This window comes from Mirounga angustirostris, unplaced genomic scaffold (genome assembly GCF_029215605.1).
Source record: "Mirounga angustirostris isolate CCGP_5_RB_7025 unplaced genomic scaffold, mMirAng1.0.hap1 SCAF_17, whole genome shotgun sequence".
Lineage (NCBI taxonomy): Eukaryota > Metazoa > Chordata > Mammalia > Carnivora > Phocidae > Mirounga > Mirounga angustirostris.
Genome location: NW_026991725.1, coordinates 10,762,475 through 10,780,975, shown reverse-complemented (window position 1 = coordinate 10,780,975; position 18,501 = coordinate 10,762,475). Strand labels below are relative to the sequence as shown.

The 18,501-nt window shown below is 39.1% G+C and overlaps 1 protein-coding gene across 7 annotated transcripts in view; it reads left to right on the top strand.

Annotated features, from left to right (window-relative positions):
• The window catches only part of AATF (apoptosis antagonizing transcription factor), a 101,228-nt gene that overhangs the window by 35,465 nt on the left and 47,262 nt on the right, over positions 1-18,501 (top strand). For 6 of the 7 annotated variants that reach the window (XM_045889329.3, XM_045889328.2, XM_045889327.2 and 3 more), the window contains exons 6-8: positions 705-903; positions 1,836-2,000; positions 3,500-3,583. In XM_045889329.3, the coding sequence (XP_045745285.1) occupies positions 705-903; positions 1,836-2,000; positions 3,500-3,583 (448 nt within the window). Of the gene's footprint in view, positions 1-704; positions 904-1,835; positions 2,001-3,499; positions 3,584-4,614; positions 4,740-18,501 lie in introns of all 7 variants that reach the window. The other variant, XR_006793288.3, reaches the window with a different exon arrangement.

Genomic DNA, 18,501 nt, shown 5'->3' with positions numbered 1-18,501 from the left:
AACCTGCTGTATATGGTACCTGCTTGCATTTTTTTCCTTTGGGCTTATCCTTTGCTCCATTCTTTTTTACTGAATTAGTTAGAGGGACAACAAGTAAGCTCAAAGTTATTGAGCACCTACAATGTGTTGGGGTCGGTAGTCCAGGGAGTATACGTGGCTTGAGAGAGGCTGTATTACTTTCTCTGAGCAGTTGCCTTTATTGCAATTTAGTTCCCATTCTGTTGCCCACCGCTTTGAGTTTTCTTCACATTCAGCTCTCTTCCTTTGATTCAACTAATATTATTCGGCTTTCCTGAACAATTGGTTACAGGGAGACACATTTCCCTTATTGATTTGGGGATTAAGGTCATAAAAGTATGATTATGTGTTTAATTTTTAAAGACCATCTTGTAACAGTATAGGCCTGGTTCATATGCATTTCTAATAATGTTTTACAACCTCATTTATTTTTACGGTTTGCTTACCTTTTAAAAAAATATCTCTAAGCTAGTAGTTTTTATATTTATTTGAAAAGTTACAAGAGTTTTTGATTGACCTCACGAACATTCTTTTCAAACAAAAAAAGCCACCCTCACATCTATGGTATTTTTTAAAATGTAGACAGAATAGGGAAGGCCTAAATACTCTCGACTTCATGTGAGCCTAGCTTTTTACTTGGGTAGTGTTTGTGCCCATTGAGCTGAATGTTCTTACTGGCTTTTTAGTGAGGAGATTTCCAGTGAAGATGAAGAGCTAGTAGAAGAGAAGAAGCAGCAGAGAAGGGCCCCAGCAAAGAGGAAGCTGGAAATGGAGGACTATCCCAGCTTCATGGCAAAGCGTTTCTCTGACTTTACAGTCTACAGGAACCGCACACTTCAGCAGTGGCATGATAAAACCAAGCTGGCTTCTGGAAAACTGGGGAAGGCAAGTGTGTGTATGTGTGTGTGTGCATGTGTGTAACAGAGTTTGGGGCAACCTAAAAAGAAATTGGAACTACAGGGGCGTCTGGGTGGCTCACTCGGTTAAGCACCTGCCTTCAGCTCAGGTCACGATCCCAGGGTTCTGGGATTGAGCCCCGCATCGGGCTCCCTGCTCAGTGGGGAGTCTGCTTCTCCCTCTCCCACTCCCCCTGCTTGTGTTCCCTCTCTCGCTGTGTCTCTCTCTGTCAAAAAAATAAATAAAATCTTAAAAAAAAAAAAAGAAATTGGAACTACATCTCATTGATATGGATAATGTCATGATGTAATAGTAATCAGTCATTTCCACAGAAAAATTTACTGAGCTCCTGCCATTCAGACCTGGGATTTTAATTTTATTAGAAAGAATATTTTGGGGGCCCCTGGGTGAGTCAGTTGGTTAAGCCTCCAACTCTTGATTTCAGCTCAGGTCATGATCTCAGGGTCATGAGATCGAGCCCCGTGTCAGGCTCCATACTCAGCATGGAGTCTGCTTGGGATTTTCTCTCCCCCTGCTCGAGCGCTCTCTCACATGTGCCTCCTCTCTCTCAAATAAATAAATAGCGTCTTAAAAAAAAGAATATTTTGTTCTAGAAATTGTGGGCTTGTAAGTGTTCAAATGTTTGGGAATACAAAATACTGAAAGAAATGGATTTTTCAACAGTTACGAAAGGTGTGGAAGTTAATCTCTGGGTATAGGAAAGTAATAGACCTGCCTTAGACTAATTTTTTTTTTTCCCCCTGAGAACAATTACAGCCATTCACAAACTCAGTCTGTAGCACGAAGTCCCTCTGAAAGGAGGATTGTCTGTTTCTCTGCTGACACAGAAAGAGAAACCAATGTAGCTGCCTTCAGCACAGACTTTCTGTATTATCTGACACTGGTAAATGTTGTTGCAGGGTTTTGGTGCCTTTGAACGCTCCATCTTGACTCAGATCGATCATATTCTGATGGACAAAGAAAGATTACTTCGAAGGACACAGACCAAGCGCTCTGTCTACCGAGTTCTTGGCAAACCTGAACCGGCAACGCACCCTCTCCCAGAGAGTTTGCCAGGACAACCGGTAAGAGCTCTGGGATGCTGGGTGATTACAGGGAGCAGTTTCTGTGAGGCTAATTAGCTGAAAAATCTGATCACCTGCTTGTAGGTATTACTCTTGGTATAAGAAGTTAGTGAAAGAAAGGGAAAAAAGCACTACTTTACTAGATTGTAAATTTACTAGAAACAGAGTTTATGGGAGGAGAAAGTTCTGTTAAAATGGAGCCATTATTAACTTGTGTGTAGTCTTCTCTTATTTTTGAGTTTGACATGAGTTTGGTAATGGAAGCATTTGTAATCCAATTTTTAAAAATTCAATTTTAAAGCTGCTTCTCTAGAAATGTCAGTACTGAAAGAAGTGTGTCCTTTGGCTTTATGTCCGACGTTTAGATACTATAGAAAAGGATCCATAATTGGAACACATTCTTTTGTTTAAAGGAAGCTTTTACTTATAGAAATATATACTTAATAATTTTTTTCAAAGTTCAGAAGAATTTAAAATGAAAAGTAGGGTGCCTGGGTGACTCAGTTGGTTAAGCGACTGCCTTCGGCTCAGGTCATGATCCCAGAGTCCCGGGATCGAGTCCCACATCGGGCTCCCTGCTCAGTGGGGAGTCTGCTTCTCCCTCTGACCCTCCACCTTCTCATGCTCTATCTCATTCTCTCTCTCAAATAAATAAATAAAATCTTTAAAAAAATAAAAAAATAAAATGAAAAGTAAAATTCTGCTTCTCCGATTGAACCAGTGTGCATAATTATAACAAGGCATTTTCTATTCATATAACTATATGTACGTATATGAAAACATGGTTCTATTTTTTTTAACTAAATGGGATGGATATGTGTGTTTACATAAAATGTTATACACTCTATATAAAATCTTACAATTTTTTAAATTTAATTTTTCCTAGGCACTTTTCCAAATCATTACATAGACGTTTATCTCATTTTTCCTAATAGGCTACGGGGTATTCCATTGTGTGGGTGTGTACTATAATTTATTCAAACAGTGGATATTTATGTTGTCTCCAGCTTTAGACACAGTGCTATAGGAAACATTCATGAGCATTTATAATACGTGTATTTGTGTGAACATATTTCTCAAAGTGGAGATGTCACATCAAAGAGAATACACATTTTAAATCCTGATAGATGTTACTGACTGCCTCCCAAAAGGTTGCATTAATTTCCATTTCCACCAGTTCTGTTTCTGGCACTTAATGTTGCCAGTTTTAGAGCTGAAAGATGGACACCGTGTCTTCTTATTTTAATTTTCATGTATTTATTTAGAATGAGGTTAAACATTTTTATATGATTATTGACGATTTGTGGTTCTTTTCATGTCACATGCCTAATTAATGTCTTTGTCCACTTTTTTATTGGAATGTTTTTGTTGTTTAATTTTAAGAGCTCTTTATATCTTAAGGAAAACTGCTTTGACTGTTACACACATTATTTATAGTAGCTACATTACTTCGATAACCCTTTGGGATTCACTCCTTCCTTTTTTCCTCCTTGATATAGGAGATCCTTCCTCAAGCCCCTGCCAATGCCCACCTGAAGGACTTGGATGGTGAAATCTTTGATGATGATGACTTTTACCACCAGGTGTGATTTTTACACTCTTTTCTTTTGTTACAGATCAGGTTTTAGCATTTTAAAACACCTCATAGAATTCTCTGACCAAAAGGTAGCTTACTTTGTAAGGAGGATAGAGTCAGGGAGTTAAAACTGCTGTCTATAGAATTGACTTACTATGTAGTTCTGAGTCTGTTTTTGTTGTTGTTGTTGTTTTTAAGAGTTAATTTTTTAAAGTAATCTCTACACCCTGTGTGGAGCTCAGATTCACAACCTGGAGGTCGAGAGTCTCATGCTCTACCAACTGAGCCAGCCAGGTGCCCCTGTTGTTCTGCTTCTATGTTGTATTTTCCCTTTTGAAATGAAAATGACTACAACTACTTTGTTATTGCTGCAGAGTATAAAGTATCTGTAAAACAGCTGCAACTTCTTTGAGTCAGGTGGTTTATTCTTTCTCAGCCATTTTTGCTAATGTTAATAGAGGACATTTGTTAGTTATTTGGTTTCTTGTCCTACTGGTATTAGATTGGGATATGGAGCTAAAGGGCCGGGATCCCATAGTCCTTGAATTGCACTTCTGGTTCTATTGCCCATTAAGTGTCTCGTCTTTGGGGGGGGGGGGGGAGTGTGTGCGCGCACACGCATGTCTCTTCAAATCAGTTAAGTATATATCGAGATTGTCTGCTACTGTTGATTATAATAATAATGTAGTGTTTTGAAGACGGACAGAATTGGTAGAACTTGAAATATGGCCCAGTTCTTGAAATCTCTCCCAAATGTTCCCCAGTTCTTTCGCTGACATTATTATCTGTTGGCATGCTGCTCTTTTTAATGATGCTAGTGACTGTAAAGGGAGACTAAACATTTGGGCTGTTCTAAAGAACTAAAATAATTTCCTGTAATCCTGGGTCTCCTGATAAGTCATACTTAATGAAATGTGCTTTAGGATGTCCCCTTTCTAGCTCTGGAGAATCAAGGATGCTGTTTAACAGTGATACACCAGCTTTTGTTGAACCATTATTTATCGATATATTCTTTTTTTTTCTCTGCTGAATTTTTAGCATGCTAACTTTTGCCAAGGAATTTGCAACTGCTTCTTGAAGGTTTAGCCATGATGACTATATTATGTATTTGGAATATGAAGGAAGGAACATGGGACAATTACACTACGAGGCCAGTAGAACAGGTGATTATGTAAAGGGGATAGCTCTGAGTCTTTGCCCTAAGAAGAGAAATAATAATCTCTCTATTCACTCTGGAATGTTCAATGAAATTATTGCCATAAGTGAGCCTTAAAAGTAATGATGAGAGGGTGTAGGAAAGAGGATTGGTGTGTCCTCAGGTGTTCCTAGTCAGAGGCCCTGATTCTTTTTTCCTTTTCTTCTCTTATTATATCCATTTGTCAGAAGAGTAGGGAACTCTATTTTGTTCTAGAGTGTCTAAGGAAGTACCTGATATGGGATATTAATGCTGTATAATTGTGTGAGATCATGGGAGACAATCAGAAATGCTCCAGTCTTCATTAATTGAAGTGTACATTGTTTGATGGAAAGTGCATCATAAATTAAATAGGCTTAATAAAATAAACTGAAATTACTGAGAAGTTACTTCCACTGGCAATCTTAGTCTGAAAGATTTTTTTATTTTTTTATCTTTTTTTTTTTTGCCTGGCGGTCTGTTTAAAAAGAAATAGCATTACTTGATTGGCCCTTCATCCCAATTAATAATAATAATTCTGATTTCAGAGTTATGACTAGTCACATCTTAGCTTTTCCCCTTGCTGGTTAATTGGGGTGCTGGGGTTAATCTAAATTAAAACTTAAACTAATAGAGGTCAGCAAGGCAGCTGAAACACCTGAGTGAAACAAATGGGGCTGCCAGGCGCAACTTTATCTTGGCTGTTTCCCAAGAGGGAAGTGGCAGCAAATTGGAGTTGTTTCAGCCTTCTGTAAAGGTGAATGATGGGTGACACTTGTTAATGTACAGCATCTCCGGAAGCATTCCAGATTGCCTTGCTGCTGTACCAACTGCTGCCATCCATGCACAGTCAGTAGGAACTGGACCAGTTGCCAACATCTGGCAGCACAGCAAGGAATGGGTGCAAGTCTTGAAACCCCGCAGATTCTAAATATGGTGCTTAGAACTGTGCAGGCTTTAATCACTTACCGCTCTTTGGCAGCGGGCTACGACAGCTTATCCGAGCCTCGTACATCACACCCCGACATCTGCTGAGCCGCAAGGCAGCTGCACATTCATTTTCTTTTCTTGCCTTTTCTCTTTGCCTCTTCTTCTTCCCACTTTCCCCCTGCCTCCCTTCAGTTTTCCTCTCCCACCCCAATATGCTTCTTGGGAGAGATGATCTGTAAAGATTACTGCTTCATTGTGTGCAAGTAATTGTGGTGATGCCAGGCCCTTGACAGACAGAGCACAGCACCTGTTCTGCTGACCTGGTTAATTTCTTCTGTTGAGTGGGATTTGCCCGAGATTGGAGCTGAAGCCAATTCAATGATAAGGCTAAAGAAAATGGCTGTATGTTTTCTGTCACCTCCCAATTAAATTGGCTTCATAAAGTGCTTTCCTTTATTTGTCAGGGTAGTAAGCCTGAGCTAAGTGTTGCATTCAGAAGTGGTACAATGTATTACAATGGGCCTGTGAGTTTTCATTTGTGTTTTTTTAATGTGGTCATATGGAAGAGCTGGGTGGTGAATATAATACACTTCGCCTTTTTTTTTTTAAACCATACTTGAAGCCAGACTCTTTGGGTCCATGTTTTGTAAGGAAGAGATTATAGCCACATTGAATTTTAATGTTTCATTGTAAGGGTTTAAAGGCTTACTTGGTTAATTCAGGCTGTGTAAATGCCCTAACTACTGAGAATGATGTTCAGGGTCAGAATACCCAACATACACACACATTCTCCCTCTCTCTCTCTCCCTTTGTTTCATAATGGCCCTTAAATTACTACAACTTTGAAAATATATCTGTATTATTTAATAAAGGTACATATGTATAGGTATGTACATGTGTGCACATATACATAGAAAGGGGGCACTGAGGGGTATCAGATATCATAAGTAATCATATCATTTTTGGGTTGAAAAGAATCTTACAAGAAACTGCATCCCTGAGAAGTTAAGTAACTTCCTGGAAGCCATATAGTAAATGGTAACACAAGTACTTGATCTTAAGACTTTTTAGACCAAGTCCTGTTCTTTCTGCACCTCTATTTCTTAAATATTTCATTCTTGAGCCATAAAAAGACTTCACTATCGTATTACACACCTTTCAGTTTGTAAATAAGCTTTATTTTCTTAGAACCAGAAGAAATATTATTTATTACAAAGTCATTTTTTGGGCGCCTGGGTGGCTCGGTTGGTTGGGCAGCTGCCTTCGGCTCAGGTCGTGGTCCCGGGGTGCTGGGATCGAGCCCCGCATCGGGCTCCCTGCTCGGCAGGGAGCCTGTTTTTCCCTCTCCCTCTGCCTGCCTCTCTGCCTACTTGTTCTCTCTCTCTATCTCTCTGTCAAATAAATAAATAAAATCTTTAAAAAAAAAAGTCATTTTTTTTTCTTAGAAGGCAAATGATTTATTGAACTGTTACTTAATTCTAATGTAAAAATTAGCTTTATAGGTGTGCTACCGGTTTATTTGGAAACTGGAATTGCTGAAAGCTTGAAGTATACCCAGTGGGAAGATTTTATGAGAGAAACTGTTCACCTGCTGTAGGCATTTCTGAGTTTCCCTCTCAAGTGGAATTAGTTTGCGTTTGGCCTCTTTCTTGTCAAAGCTCATCCCTAAAGACAATTTCACAAAACAGGAAGGTTGTAAATGACCACAAAGGATGAGCCATTGAGAAATGTTTTCAGTATCTGTTTTTCCTTTTCATTATCCTGTTTGCTGAGTTCTATGAGATGTGTTATCTGTATCACCATGTAAGGTTTTTCTTTTGTTTTGACTTGCTTTTTTAAACCATCAGTTGATGTTTGACTTGATAAGCCTGTATTCTTAAAGATTTGAGGAAGGACTAACATTTACTGAATACTAGTTATGTGTCAGCTCCTTGGCTTAGTAGATCGGTATTTGACATACATCTTTATTTAATCCCCACAAGATCTCCAGGTTGAGGTATGACTGCACTTAGCAATGAGCAATATAAAGTGACTGCTTTTATTCTTTTCATATCCCAGACCTCAAACTAGTTTCTTGTCACTTCATGAGGTACTTTGTTCTGAAAGGACTAATTGAGCTTAGATATTGACAAATCGATACCTGGGTTCTAAGGGTTCATTAGGATTTTGTATGTTGCTTCTAGCTCTGTTTAGTTTTGATCTGGTTTGTCCTGTCACTTTGAATTTAACCAGGAGTGTCTAGAGAAAGGGATAATAGGTTTGGCTCTTTCGATGACCACTTTGATGGGTTAAATTTCTCCTTTCACATGCCATCAGGGCATGTCTATAACTGACCTTGCCACATGCTGGACTTAGATATTTGATAATGCCATAAACAAGTAATTACTAATTCGGTGAACTATTAAAAGTCGATAATGTTAAGAAATAGGGAAGAGGCAAGCTTTCTGACAAGATGGTTTACCTTAATTAAATTGGTGAGTGATTAATATGGACAGTTGATGTGCTGGCTTTAATTGCATACATTTAGATCTTAGTGTGAATAAGATGTTTCAAGCCATTCCTGTGGTTAATGGCAGTACAGTATTCTTACTGTTGGCATATGTCTCTACAGTGGTTCAGTTGATGGTTAATAATATATTTTAAAGTTTGATTTGAACCTGTTCCTTTTAATTCATTGTCAAAAAACAGGTACCTTCTGGTTCAGAGCAGTATTTCATTTTTAGTTTTACTTTTAAATGTTACTGTTATTTGAGATGTGGGTTGTGTTTCTTAAAAATTTGATGAAACTTATTACACATAGACCTATATGATGATTTTAGAGAGGATATATATATATATATGAAGTACATAAACTTGAAAATTGGAATTATGGCAAAAATACAGCAGAGAATTAATCAGTTAGGTTTCTTGAGGCGTAGTATAGGTTTAAAAAACCCAGCAAAACAACCTGGGGCACCTGGGTGTCTTAGTTGGTTGAGTGTCCGACCCTTGATTTTGGCTCAAGTCATGATCTCAGGGTCGTGAGATCAAGCATCAGGTTTCGCGCTCAGGCAGGAGTCTGCTTGGGATTCTCCCTCTCCCTCTGCTGCTCCCCCCCCCCCACGCATTCTCTCTCTCACTCTCTCTCCCCCTCTTTCAAATAAATAAATAAATTCCAAATAAATAAATACAAAACAACAACCCACACCAAATACCAATGTCCAATTAAACTCCAGTTTTAATAATTACAAGATTATTTTGTGTACCATGTGTAAGAATTTTATTTGAGGTACATTCTAGCTTCTGTGCTGCCATTGTTGATCTGTCAATGTTTAGACCCAAATTCAGCATCAGTATTGGCATTTGATTGCTAGCATGGGCTTGCTATTGGGAGGCTTCATAGGACAGGAGGCCCAAAGCCACATTTTAAATGCAAGGTCCAGAAATTTCATCTAACAGTAGTGTCTGAGGGAAAGTACATGCAGCTGGCCCTCATTTGTTTCCGTTTCTTTGCTTTAAAAAACATCAGAGCATGACTTCAGTACTACTACCTCGTTTAATAAAGGTAAAACCTCAGAACAAAGCCTGAAACAGTACATTTTATGGAGCCAGCTAGGAAAGAGACAAGAATTGGCTTAGAACTGTTGAAGAAACTTTTTCAAACACAAGTGGTACCTTTGGAATTTACTAGGCAAATATGTGGCCAAAATGGCCTTTTCCATACTAATAAGCACAATGTCAGCCAGCTGAGTATAAATCAAACATAGGACCCCAGCAGTATTTTAGTGGCCCCAAGTGAAGAATTTGGTACTTCTCAGGAAATGGGGAACACTACCTGTTCCCTAAAGTAAATATGATCTCTTCTTATTAAATCATACTCAGTGTATAGCTCCTTTAAAGTAAATTATAGGGAAGATGATTTGGCATAGAAAGGTAAGTTAATAAGCATCTTTAAAAATTTTTGTGTACTGTGGATCTAGAATAGAACATAATTGCTTTAAAATTAGATAGCATCTTTGAAGAACATCAAGGCCAGACTGTCTTTTTACAAACTGGAGCCTAAAGCAAGTACATGACTAGTATAGGATCACCCCACTTAGTGAGTCAGGACATTGAAATCCAAGAATTCTTGCTCCCGGTTTGATTTTCTTTCCAGCATATTAAGCTGCCCTTTGATCTGACATGTTTGAAAATCCATTTGAAAATTTCCTTTTCAGAATATATCTGTTTAGGAAATGGGAGGTCCAGTGAGTATGTCTGTTTGCACTCTGACAATTCATATGTATCGCTTTTATGCAATTATGAACTTCATTCAATTAACATTTATTATACCAGATGCTAGGTTTATAAAGACTAAGAAGACGGAATCCCTGCCCAAGGAATTTGTGTCATCCAACAGGAGTGAGATTCTCTCTTAATTTGTGTGGTCACATAGCTTCTCCTTAAGAGTGTGACTTCATTAAAATTCGGGTGGAGAAAGTAAATGGTGAAGGAGAGTAATCGGTCCTTGATACAAAAACATACATGTAGTTTTCTGGTGTCTGCCTCAAGCACTGATTTGCATACCAGTTTTTCCCCCCAACATATACCTGATCTGATTCCTAAAGTCATTTTGTATAACTTCTAAAAGACCCTAGGAGGGGTGCCTTGGTGGCTCAGTCGGTTGAGCATCCGACTCTTGGTTTTGGCTCAGGTCATGATCTCAGCAGCCTGGGATGGAGCCCTTCATGGCGCTCTGCACTCAGCGGGGAGTCTGCTTGCCTCCCCCTCTCTCTGTCCCACCCCCAGCTTGTGTGTGCAGGTGCATACGCGCCCACACGCGTGCGCTCTCAAATAAATAAATCTTTAAAAAATAAAATTAAATAAAAGACCCTAAGAGATGCTGTTTGAAATAAACTCTGGATAATATAAAATCCCTGTTTTCCAAGAATGTAGTAATTGTTACAAGCTGGATTGAGATGCCGATATCTACTGAAACTTATTTCAGGTTAGAGGAGCCTTCATGTTGGTGATAGGTATTGGAGGGTTCATTTAGCTACGGCCTACTTTTGTGTATTTCTGAAATTTTCTATGATAGAAAGTTAAGGAGAAAAAAAGCCTTCAGATTTCTTTCTTCCTTGCATCATTCATTCAATAAATATTTGCATACCTGCTGTCTTTTTGAGTAACTGCTGTTTTAGGCTGTGCTCTGCTGTCTAATGCAGTAGCTGCTAGCCACATGTAGCTATTTAAATTTAAATTAATTAAAATAGATTAAAGTTAAAAATTCAGTTCCTCAGTCATGCCGGCCACATCTCAAGTGCTGCGTGGCCACATGTGCTAGTGGCTAGGCCCCTGGACGGTGCAAATATAGAACTTCTCCTCATCATAGAAAGTTCTCTTGGAGTTCTGTTAGGGGCTGCAACAAAGCAAAGTTCTGTCGTTGTGAGCATCCATTCTAGCTTAGAGCTAGGGGAAATGTATTGTGACTGTACAGTAGGAAATTCTAAAACCAGGTATGGGTGAAGGGACTACTAGGGTAGGGAGGGGATGGTTACTATTTTTATGTAGGAGGTTCAGGGGATAAGGCTGTATGTGAGCAGAGACCTGAAGACAATAAATAACAGCCATGGAGGTATCTGGAGGAAGAGTTCATGGGGCAAAGGGAATGGCAAGTGCAGAGGCTCTGAGGCACAGTGGTGGCTAGCATGTTCTAGGAAATTCAAGGAGGCCAATGTCATTGGGGTGGAGTAGGCAAGAAAGAGTGATAGGAGAAGAGGAAAGAGAGGTAATGGGGGGCCAGGTACTGTAGGACTTTGTAAGCTACTTACAGCACTTTGGCTTTGATTGTGACTGAGATGGGAAACCGCTAAAGGGTTTTGAACAGAGGAGTTCCGTGATTGGTCTAATATTTCAAAAGAATCCCTCTGCTGGTTCGTGTTGAGAATAAACTGTAGGGGGTAGGGTGGCAAACAGGAAACTAGTTAAGAGAGTCTAGTGATAATCAGGTAAGAGATGGTGGTAACTGGGACTAGGGTGGTTTTGTAGAGTGCTAAGTGGTTGGATTCTGAGTTTATGTTCAAGGTGAACTGACAGGATTTGCTGTTGGATTTCATATGGGGCATGGAAAGAAAGGAGTCCAGGATGACTTTAAGGTTTTTGGCCTGAGCAATTGGAAGGACAAAATTGCCATTTACTGAGATGGGGAAAAACAATGAGAGAAGCTAATTTGGAGGAGAAATCTGGAACTTAGTTTTGGCTTTATTAAGCTTTTTTTCCCCTCCATGGACCTGTTTTAGCTTTAATGATTTTGATCAATTATATTAAGTTTAGGTTACCTCCAAAACATTCATATGGAGTTGTTGAAGAGGTAGTTATAGCTATAATTTTGGAGTTCATGGAAAAGTTTGGGCTTGACTAAATTTGAGAGCCATCAGCATATAGATTGTATTTAATACCATGAGACTGAACAAGATTTACCTAGAGAATGAAGCAAGAGAATAAAAGAATTGATTCAAACCCCGAGTCCTGGGACATTCAGACATTTAGAGGTTGGGCAGATGAAGGGCAGCCAGCAAAGGTGAGTGAGAAGGAGCAACTGGTAAGCTAAGAGAGTGAGGGAAGAGTGATTTCCCAGGTTCCATATAAAAGTGTTTCAAGAAGGAGGAAATACAGTATCATCCTGATACCAAAACCAGACAAAAGCAACACAGGAAAGAAAACTACAGACCAATATCTCTTATGAATATAGATGCAAGAGTCCTAGCAGACTCAATCCAGCAAAACATAAAAAAGATTATGTACCATAACCAAGTGGGATTTAGCCCAGGAACACAAGGTTCATTTAACATCAAAAATCAATTAATGTAATACACCATATCAATAGAATAAGGACAAAAACCACATGATCACCTCAATAGATGCAGAAAAAAACATTTAGCCCTTTCATGATGAAAACACACAGCTAACAAAAACAAAAATATAAAACAAACTGGGGATAGAAGGGAACTTTTTTACTTGATAAAGAACATCTGTGAAAACCCACTTTTACCTACTCAATGCTGAAAGACTGAATGCTTTCCTCTAAGATTAGGAACACGACAAATATGTCTGCTCTTGCCACTAACACTCAACATTGTACTGGAGGTCCTAGACAGAACAGCTAGGCAAGAAAAAGAAATAAAGGCATCAAATTGGAGTGGAAGAAGTAAAACTATCTCTTATGTGCAGATGGCATGATCCTATATATATATCCTATATATGGAAAATCCCAAAGAGGGCGCCTGGGTGGCTCATATGATTAAGCATCTGCCTTTGGCTCAGGTCATGATCCCAGGGTCCTGGGACCGAGTCCCGCATCGGGCTTCCTGCTCAGCAGGGTGCCTGCCTCTCCCTCTGCCTCTGCTTCTCTCTCTCTCTCTCTCATGAATAAGTAAATAAAATCTTAAAAAAAAAAAAAAAGAAAATCCCAAAGAAGCCATCAAAGAACTATCAGCTAATAAACGAATTCAGCAAAATTGCAGGATACAAGATGTACACAAAAAAATTCAGTTGTGTTTCTGTACACCAGCTATGAACAATCTGAAAAGAAAAACTATTCCATTTATAATAGTATCCAAAAGAATAAAATACCTGGTAATAAATTTAACCAGGGAGGTGAAAGATTTGTACACTGAAAACTATAAACACTGTTGAAAGAAATTTTAAAAGACCTGAATAAATGGAAAGTCATCCCATGTTCATAGAGTAGATGAGTTAATATTCTTAAGGTGGCAGTACTCCCCAAACTGATCTTCAGATTCAACACAATCTCTATCAGAATCCCAGCTGCCTCTTTGTAGAAATTGATAAACTGATCCTAAAATTCATATGGAAATGCAAGGGACCCAGAAGAGCCAAAACCATCTTGAAAAAGAACAATTGGAAGACTCATACTTCCTAATTTCAAAGCTTACTACAAACCTACAATAATCAAGATGTTGTGGTGGTGGCATAGAGTTAGGTATATAGATCAATGGAATACAATCGAGAATACAGAAATAAACCTTTACATTTATGGTCAGTTGGCATTCAACAAGGGTGCCAAGACAGTGCAATGGGAAGTGAACCATCTTTTCAACAAATAGTGCTGGGACAAATGGATATCCACATGCAAAAGAATGAAGTTGGTGCCCTCCCTCACACCTACACAAAAAATAATTCAAAATGGATCACATACCTAAATGTAAAAGCTAAAACTATAAAACTTTTAGAAGAACGCATAGGAGTAAATCTTCATGAACTTTGGTTAGGAAATGGGTTCTTAGAACTTCAAAAGCACAAGTGACAAAAGAAAAAATAGATAAATTTGACTAAATTGAAATAAAAAACTTTGGTGCTGCAAAACAGGAAAGTGAAAAGACCCACAAATATTTGTGGGAGAAAATACTTACAAATCATGTATCTGGTAAGAGACTGGTATCTAGAATATATAAAGCACTCTTACAGTGTAATAATAAAAGATAAATAACCTAATAAAAAATGGCAGGGGCACCTGGGCAACTCAGTTGGTTAAGTGTTGTCGGACTTTTGATTTCAGCTCACATCATGATCTTGGGGTTGTGAGAACGAGCCCCGTGTCAGGCTCCACGCTCAGTGGGGTGTCTGCTTGAGATTCTCTCTCTCCTCTCCCTCTGTCTCCCTGCTCTCCCTTTCTCTCAAAAATAATTTTTTTTAAATGGCAAAGGATCTGAATAAACATTTCTCTAAAGAAGATTTTTTTTCAAGATTTTATTTATTTGAGAGAGAGAGTGAGCATGGTGGGGAGGGGCAGAGAGAGAGGGAGAAGCAGACTCCCTACTGAAGAGGGAGCCCAACGCGGGGCTCTATTCCAGGACCCTGAGATCATGACCTGAGCCAAAGGCAGACGCTTAACTGACTGAGCCACCCAGGCACCCCTCCAAAGAAGATATTTAAATGACCAGTAAAAAGATGCTCAACATTATTAGTCTTTAGGGAAATACATATCAAAAGCACAATGAATGCCACCTTACACTACTAAGATGGCTATAATCAAAAAGATGATATAACAAGTATTGACAAGGATATGGAAAATACTGCTGGTGGGAATATAAATTGGTGCAGCCTCTGTGGAAAACAGTTTGGCAGTTCCTCAAAACATTAAATTTAGAGTTCCCATATGACCTGGTAATTTCACTCTTCAGTGTATATCCAAGAGAAATGAAAGCATATGCCCACCCATCGTACATGAATATTCACAGCATTAATTCATAATAGCCACAAAGAAAACAGTCCGAATCTCCCTTAACTGATAAATGGATAAACAAAATGTGGTGTATCCATGCAATAGAGTATTATTCAGCTATAAAAAGGAACGAAGTACTGATAATTGCTACAACATGAATAAGCCTTGAAAACATTATGCTAAGTGAAAGATCCAGTCACAGAAGACTACATATTTTATGATTCCATATATATGAGATATCCAGAATAGACACATCTGTATAGAGAGAAAGTGGAATAATGGTTGCCTAGGGTTGAGGGTCATAGGAGGGAAATGGGAAGTGACAAGTAATGGGTAATGGGTTTCTTTTGGGAGTGATGAATATATTCTAAAATTGATTGTGGTGATGGTTGCACAACTCTGTGAATATACAAAACCATTGAATCATATAGTTTAAATTGGTGAATTGTACCGGTTTGTGAATTATATCTGAATAAAACTTTTTTTTAAAAGAAGAGTGTGACCTATGTCAGTTGCTGCAGATCAAGTGACATACAGACTGAGAATTGACCATTGGTGTCAGCAAGTGGGAGTCATGGTGACCTTGACAAGAACTGTTTTGGTAGAATGATGGAATGGGTTCAAGAAAGAATGAAAGAAAAATCGGAGATACTGCATATAGACAGCTGTCCGGGGGGGTTGCTGTAACGAGAATAGAGAAATAGAGCAGCTGGAGGGGGGAGGGGAGGTTTGGGAGAGATTGTCTTGTTTTGTTTTGTTTTAAGATAGGAGATGTACTTTGTATGCTGATGGAAATGGCTCAGTGAGGGGAAGTGGATGTTTCAGAAGAGAGGCAAGAATTGCTGGGGAGTATTCAGGTCAAGAGGGCTTGGTCTGACGGACACTTCATCCATACGTATTAGAGGGAAGGCAGAATATATGGGTACATTTGCAAGTAGATACAGTGGAAGCATGTGGAAATTCTCATCTGGGTGCTTTTGTCTTGTTTCATTGTACTTTATGAATTAAGAAGCCGTGAGTGAGAAGATGTGGCAGGGGCTGGAAGTTTGAGAAAAGAGGAGGTATGGGAGAGTCCCCTGACAGAGTGGGAGAATGACAAACCCATTGGGGAATTGTCAGGTAGCACTGAAGTCAATACACGTGAGGTCAGTGCTAATGACTTAACAGTGGGGGACACCAGTTCCCATGGTCTTGTCTTTTTCTCCAGCCCTGCATGGATGCAGGTACTGAGATTTAACATGGTTGGGGGTTTTGCCAAAGGAATACAGGTACATAATCCCTTTACTGCATTTCTGAAGTTTAAAAAGTTCTGAAAACTCACAGTTTTTTGTTTTGTTTTGGTAAGTTTGGCAAACTTTTGTGGTGGCAACATCTGATCTGGAAGGTCACGAAGCTATTATAAACCTGTAAGGCTTTATTTATCCCACCTAGTGGGGAAGATTCATATATTTTGCTGCAGCGATATTCATGTGTTTGACTTTAGGGTGCTGTCCTAGACTCTGCTGGGGCATTTGTGTTTTATACTCTGTCTTATCCTCCTAATATCCTCAAAATTCTGAATTCCAAGACCCATCAGTCCCCAAAGGATCATGAATCTGTTTGACAAAGGGATATCACATCATGCAAGGAAGTTGAGAGTGTATACCAGGAGTGATTATCCTGTTGGACTGTGGAGTCACTTCCACCTGAGGAAGGAGGGGAGTAAGCACATGAGGAGAAGAAGCAGGATGCTGCAAAGGTGCCAGGATCAATGGGTTATTGATCCTGGTGGGGCCGAAGAATTATTGGAGTCTAAATGCTAGAAGGAGAATGTTGGAAAGTCAGGGAGAAGTTTGTTTCAGCTGGGCTTTTCATCCCTAAAGAACATCATTACAGAGCACAGGTTAGTACTACCCTTCCAGTTTCTTCCTTGTGCATCCTTTTAGTAAAATTTTCTCTAGTTCTGAATGACTTCCTCCTTATTCTTCCATACAAAAGATATGTTGTTTGATGCCATTAAAAACAACTCTGCCCAGGAATGCCCAGAAATAGTCAGTGACTGAGCTGGGGTCCCAAAGGATATATAACCCTTCTTCCCACCTTTATTAAAGATAGAAGAAGAAAAAAAAGAAACACACCAGGATAACCATCTGGTGTTCAAGGGGCAGAATACTGGAAATGAGGACTGTTGGAAATTCTGAACAATAGAACTCTCTGTACATTGTTAGTTTGGTATGGATTAGGACGAATGGCTAAATTTGTCACTTGATTCTTGTAAAATTGTTTTTATTTGTAAGAAAAAGAAAGGAAAAGCAAACTGTCAAAAAAAGAAGTTCTTTAACATTCGAATTACTTAATTCTTACCCTGTCTGCACATATCAGGGCCTAATACTGATAGTGATTTACTTACACTCCCAGTTAATAATTAGACATCGGGAGACATTATATATCATGCCTAATGGAATATATGGGATCTGATGAGAAAGTTTTCTGTTTTGACTAATAAATTTTAATCCAAATGGCCAAGCCTAGTGAAATATTATGGCCTTTGAAATATTTTAGAACTTGTGCTGAGAAAACAGTGTTACTTTATTCAGTGAATGAATTTATCATCCCTTCCAAATTGTAGGCCTTACTTGGCTCTCGCTCTGGAGTGGAGGCATGATGCAACACTGAATCAGAAAGTGGAAAAACTAATCAAATCCTTAAAGACCAAGGGCAGCGAGGCAGAGTCAGGCTGACTTTCAGTGGTAGCCTCTAGCTATACGTTTTCTTATTTTAGTAACTAAAGGTGGGTTATTTGTAACGTCAGTATTAAGATGCTTCTTGGATTTTATTCACACATCCTGATTTCTCTCCATTCTTCTCTATCCTACTCTTCCTGTAATTATTGTACTTTCCATTGCAGAAGCTAGATGCTGTTCATCCCTGATCACCAGATCTAGAAGAATGCTTGCTACATAACTGTCATTTTAGAAATGGTATTGAATAACCGCTGTGTGCACCGCAGCGTTCAGACTTCTGGGGGAGGTGAGCATTTGAGTCAGACTATATACCCTGCCTTTGGGAAGCTTACAGCCAGGCACAGGAGATGACAGAAATATAAACAACCAGCATGCTTGGTGAGGGGGTATGAAAGAATTCAGAAGAGAGAGAAATAACAGTTTGGGGGAGTTCAAGAAGGCTGCAGGGAGGAGGAGATGGCATTTGATCTGGACCTTCAAAGAAGGGTGGACAGTGCATTAATAGAGTGAGACTGGGCGGGGTGGGGCTACTGGGTGGAAGGGATCTTGTGATCAGAGGATAGTGGCCAGAGTTGCAGGTCATGGAAAGGGAATAGCAGTTAGTTGTTCAAATGGAATAAATGATAAAGGAGAGGGTCACTTTTGCTCTAATTTATCATGGTCCAGTTTGGAAAAGTCCTACAACCAAGAGCATACTTCTCAAGTATTGACTTACCATTTCTGTGAATTTTCTGTGCTTTTACATTTTCTTCATTCTGCTTTTCCTTCATTTTATATCTAATCTACTGTCAAAAATCAGTAGAAAGGAAAACTGAATAATTGCACTTGTTCATTGTTAGCGTCTGTGGTGGTGGTGATTTAGCTATGGAAGGTGTTGAATTTTTTTGCCCAAATGG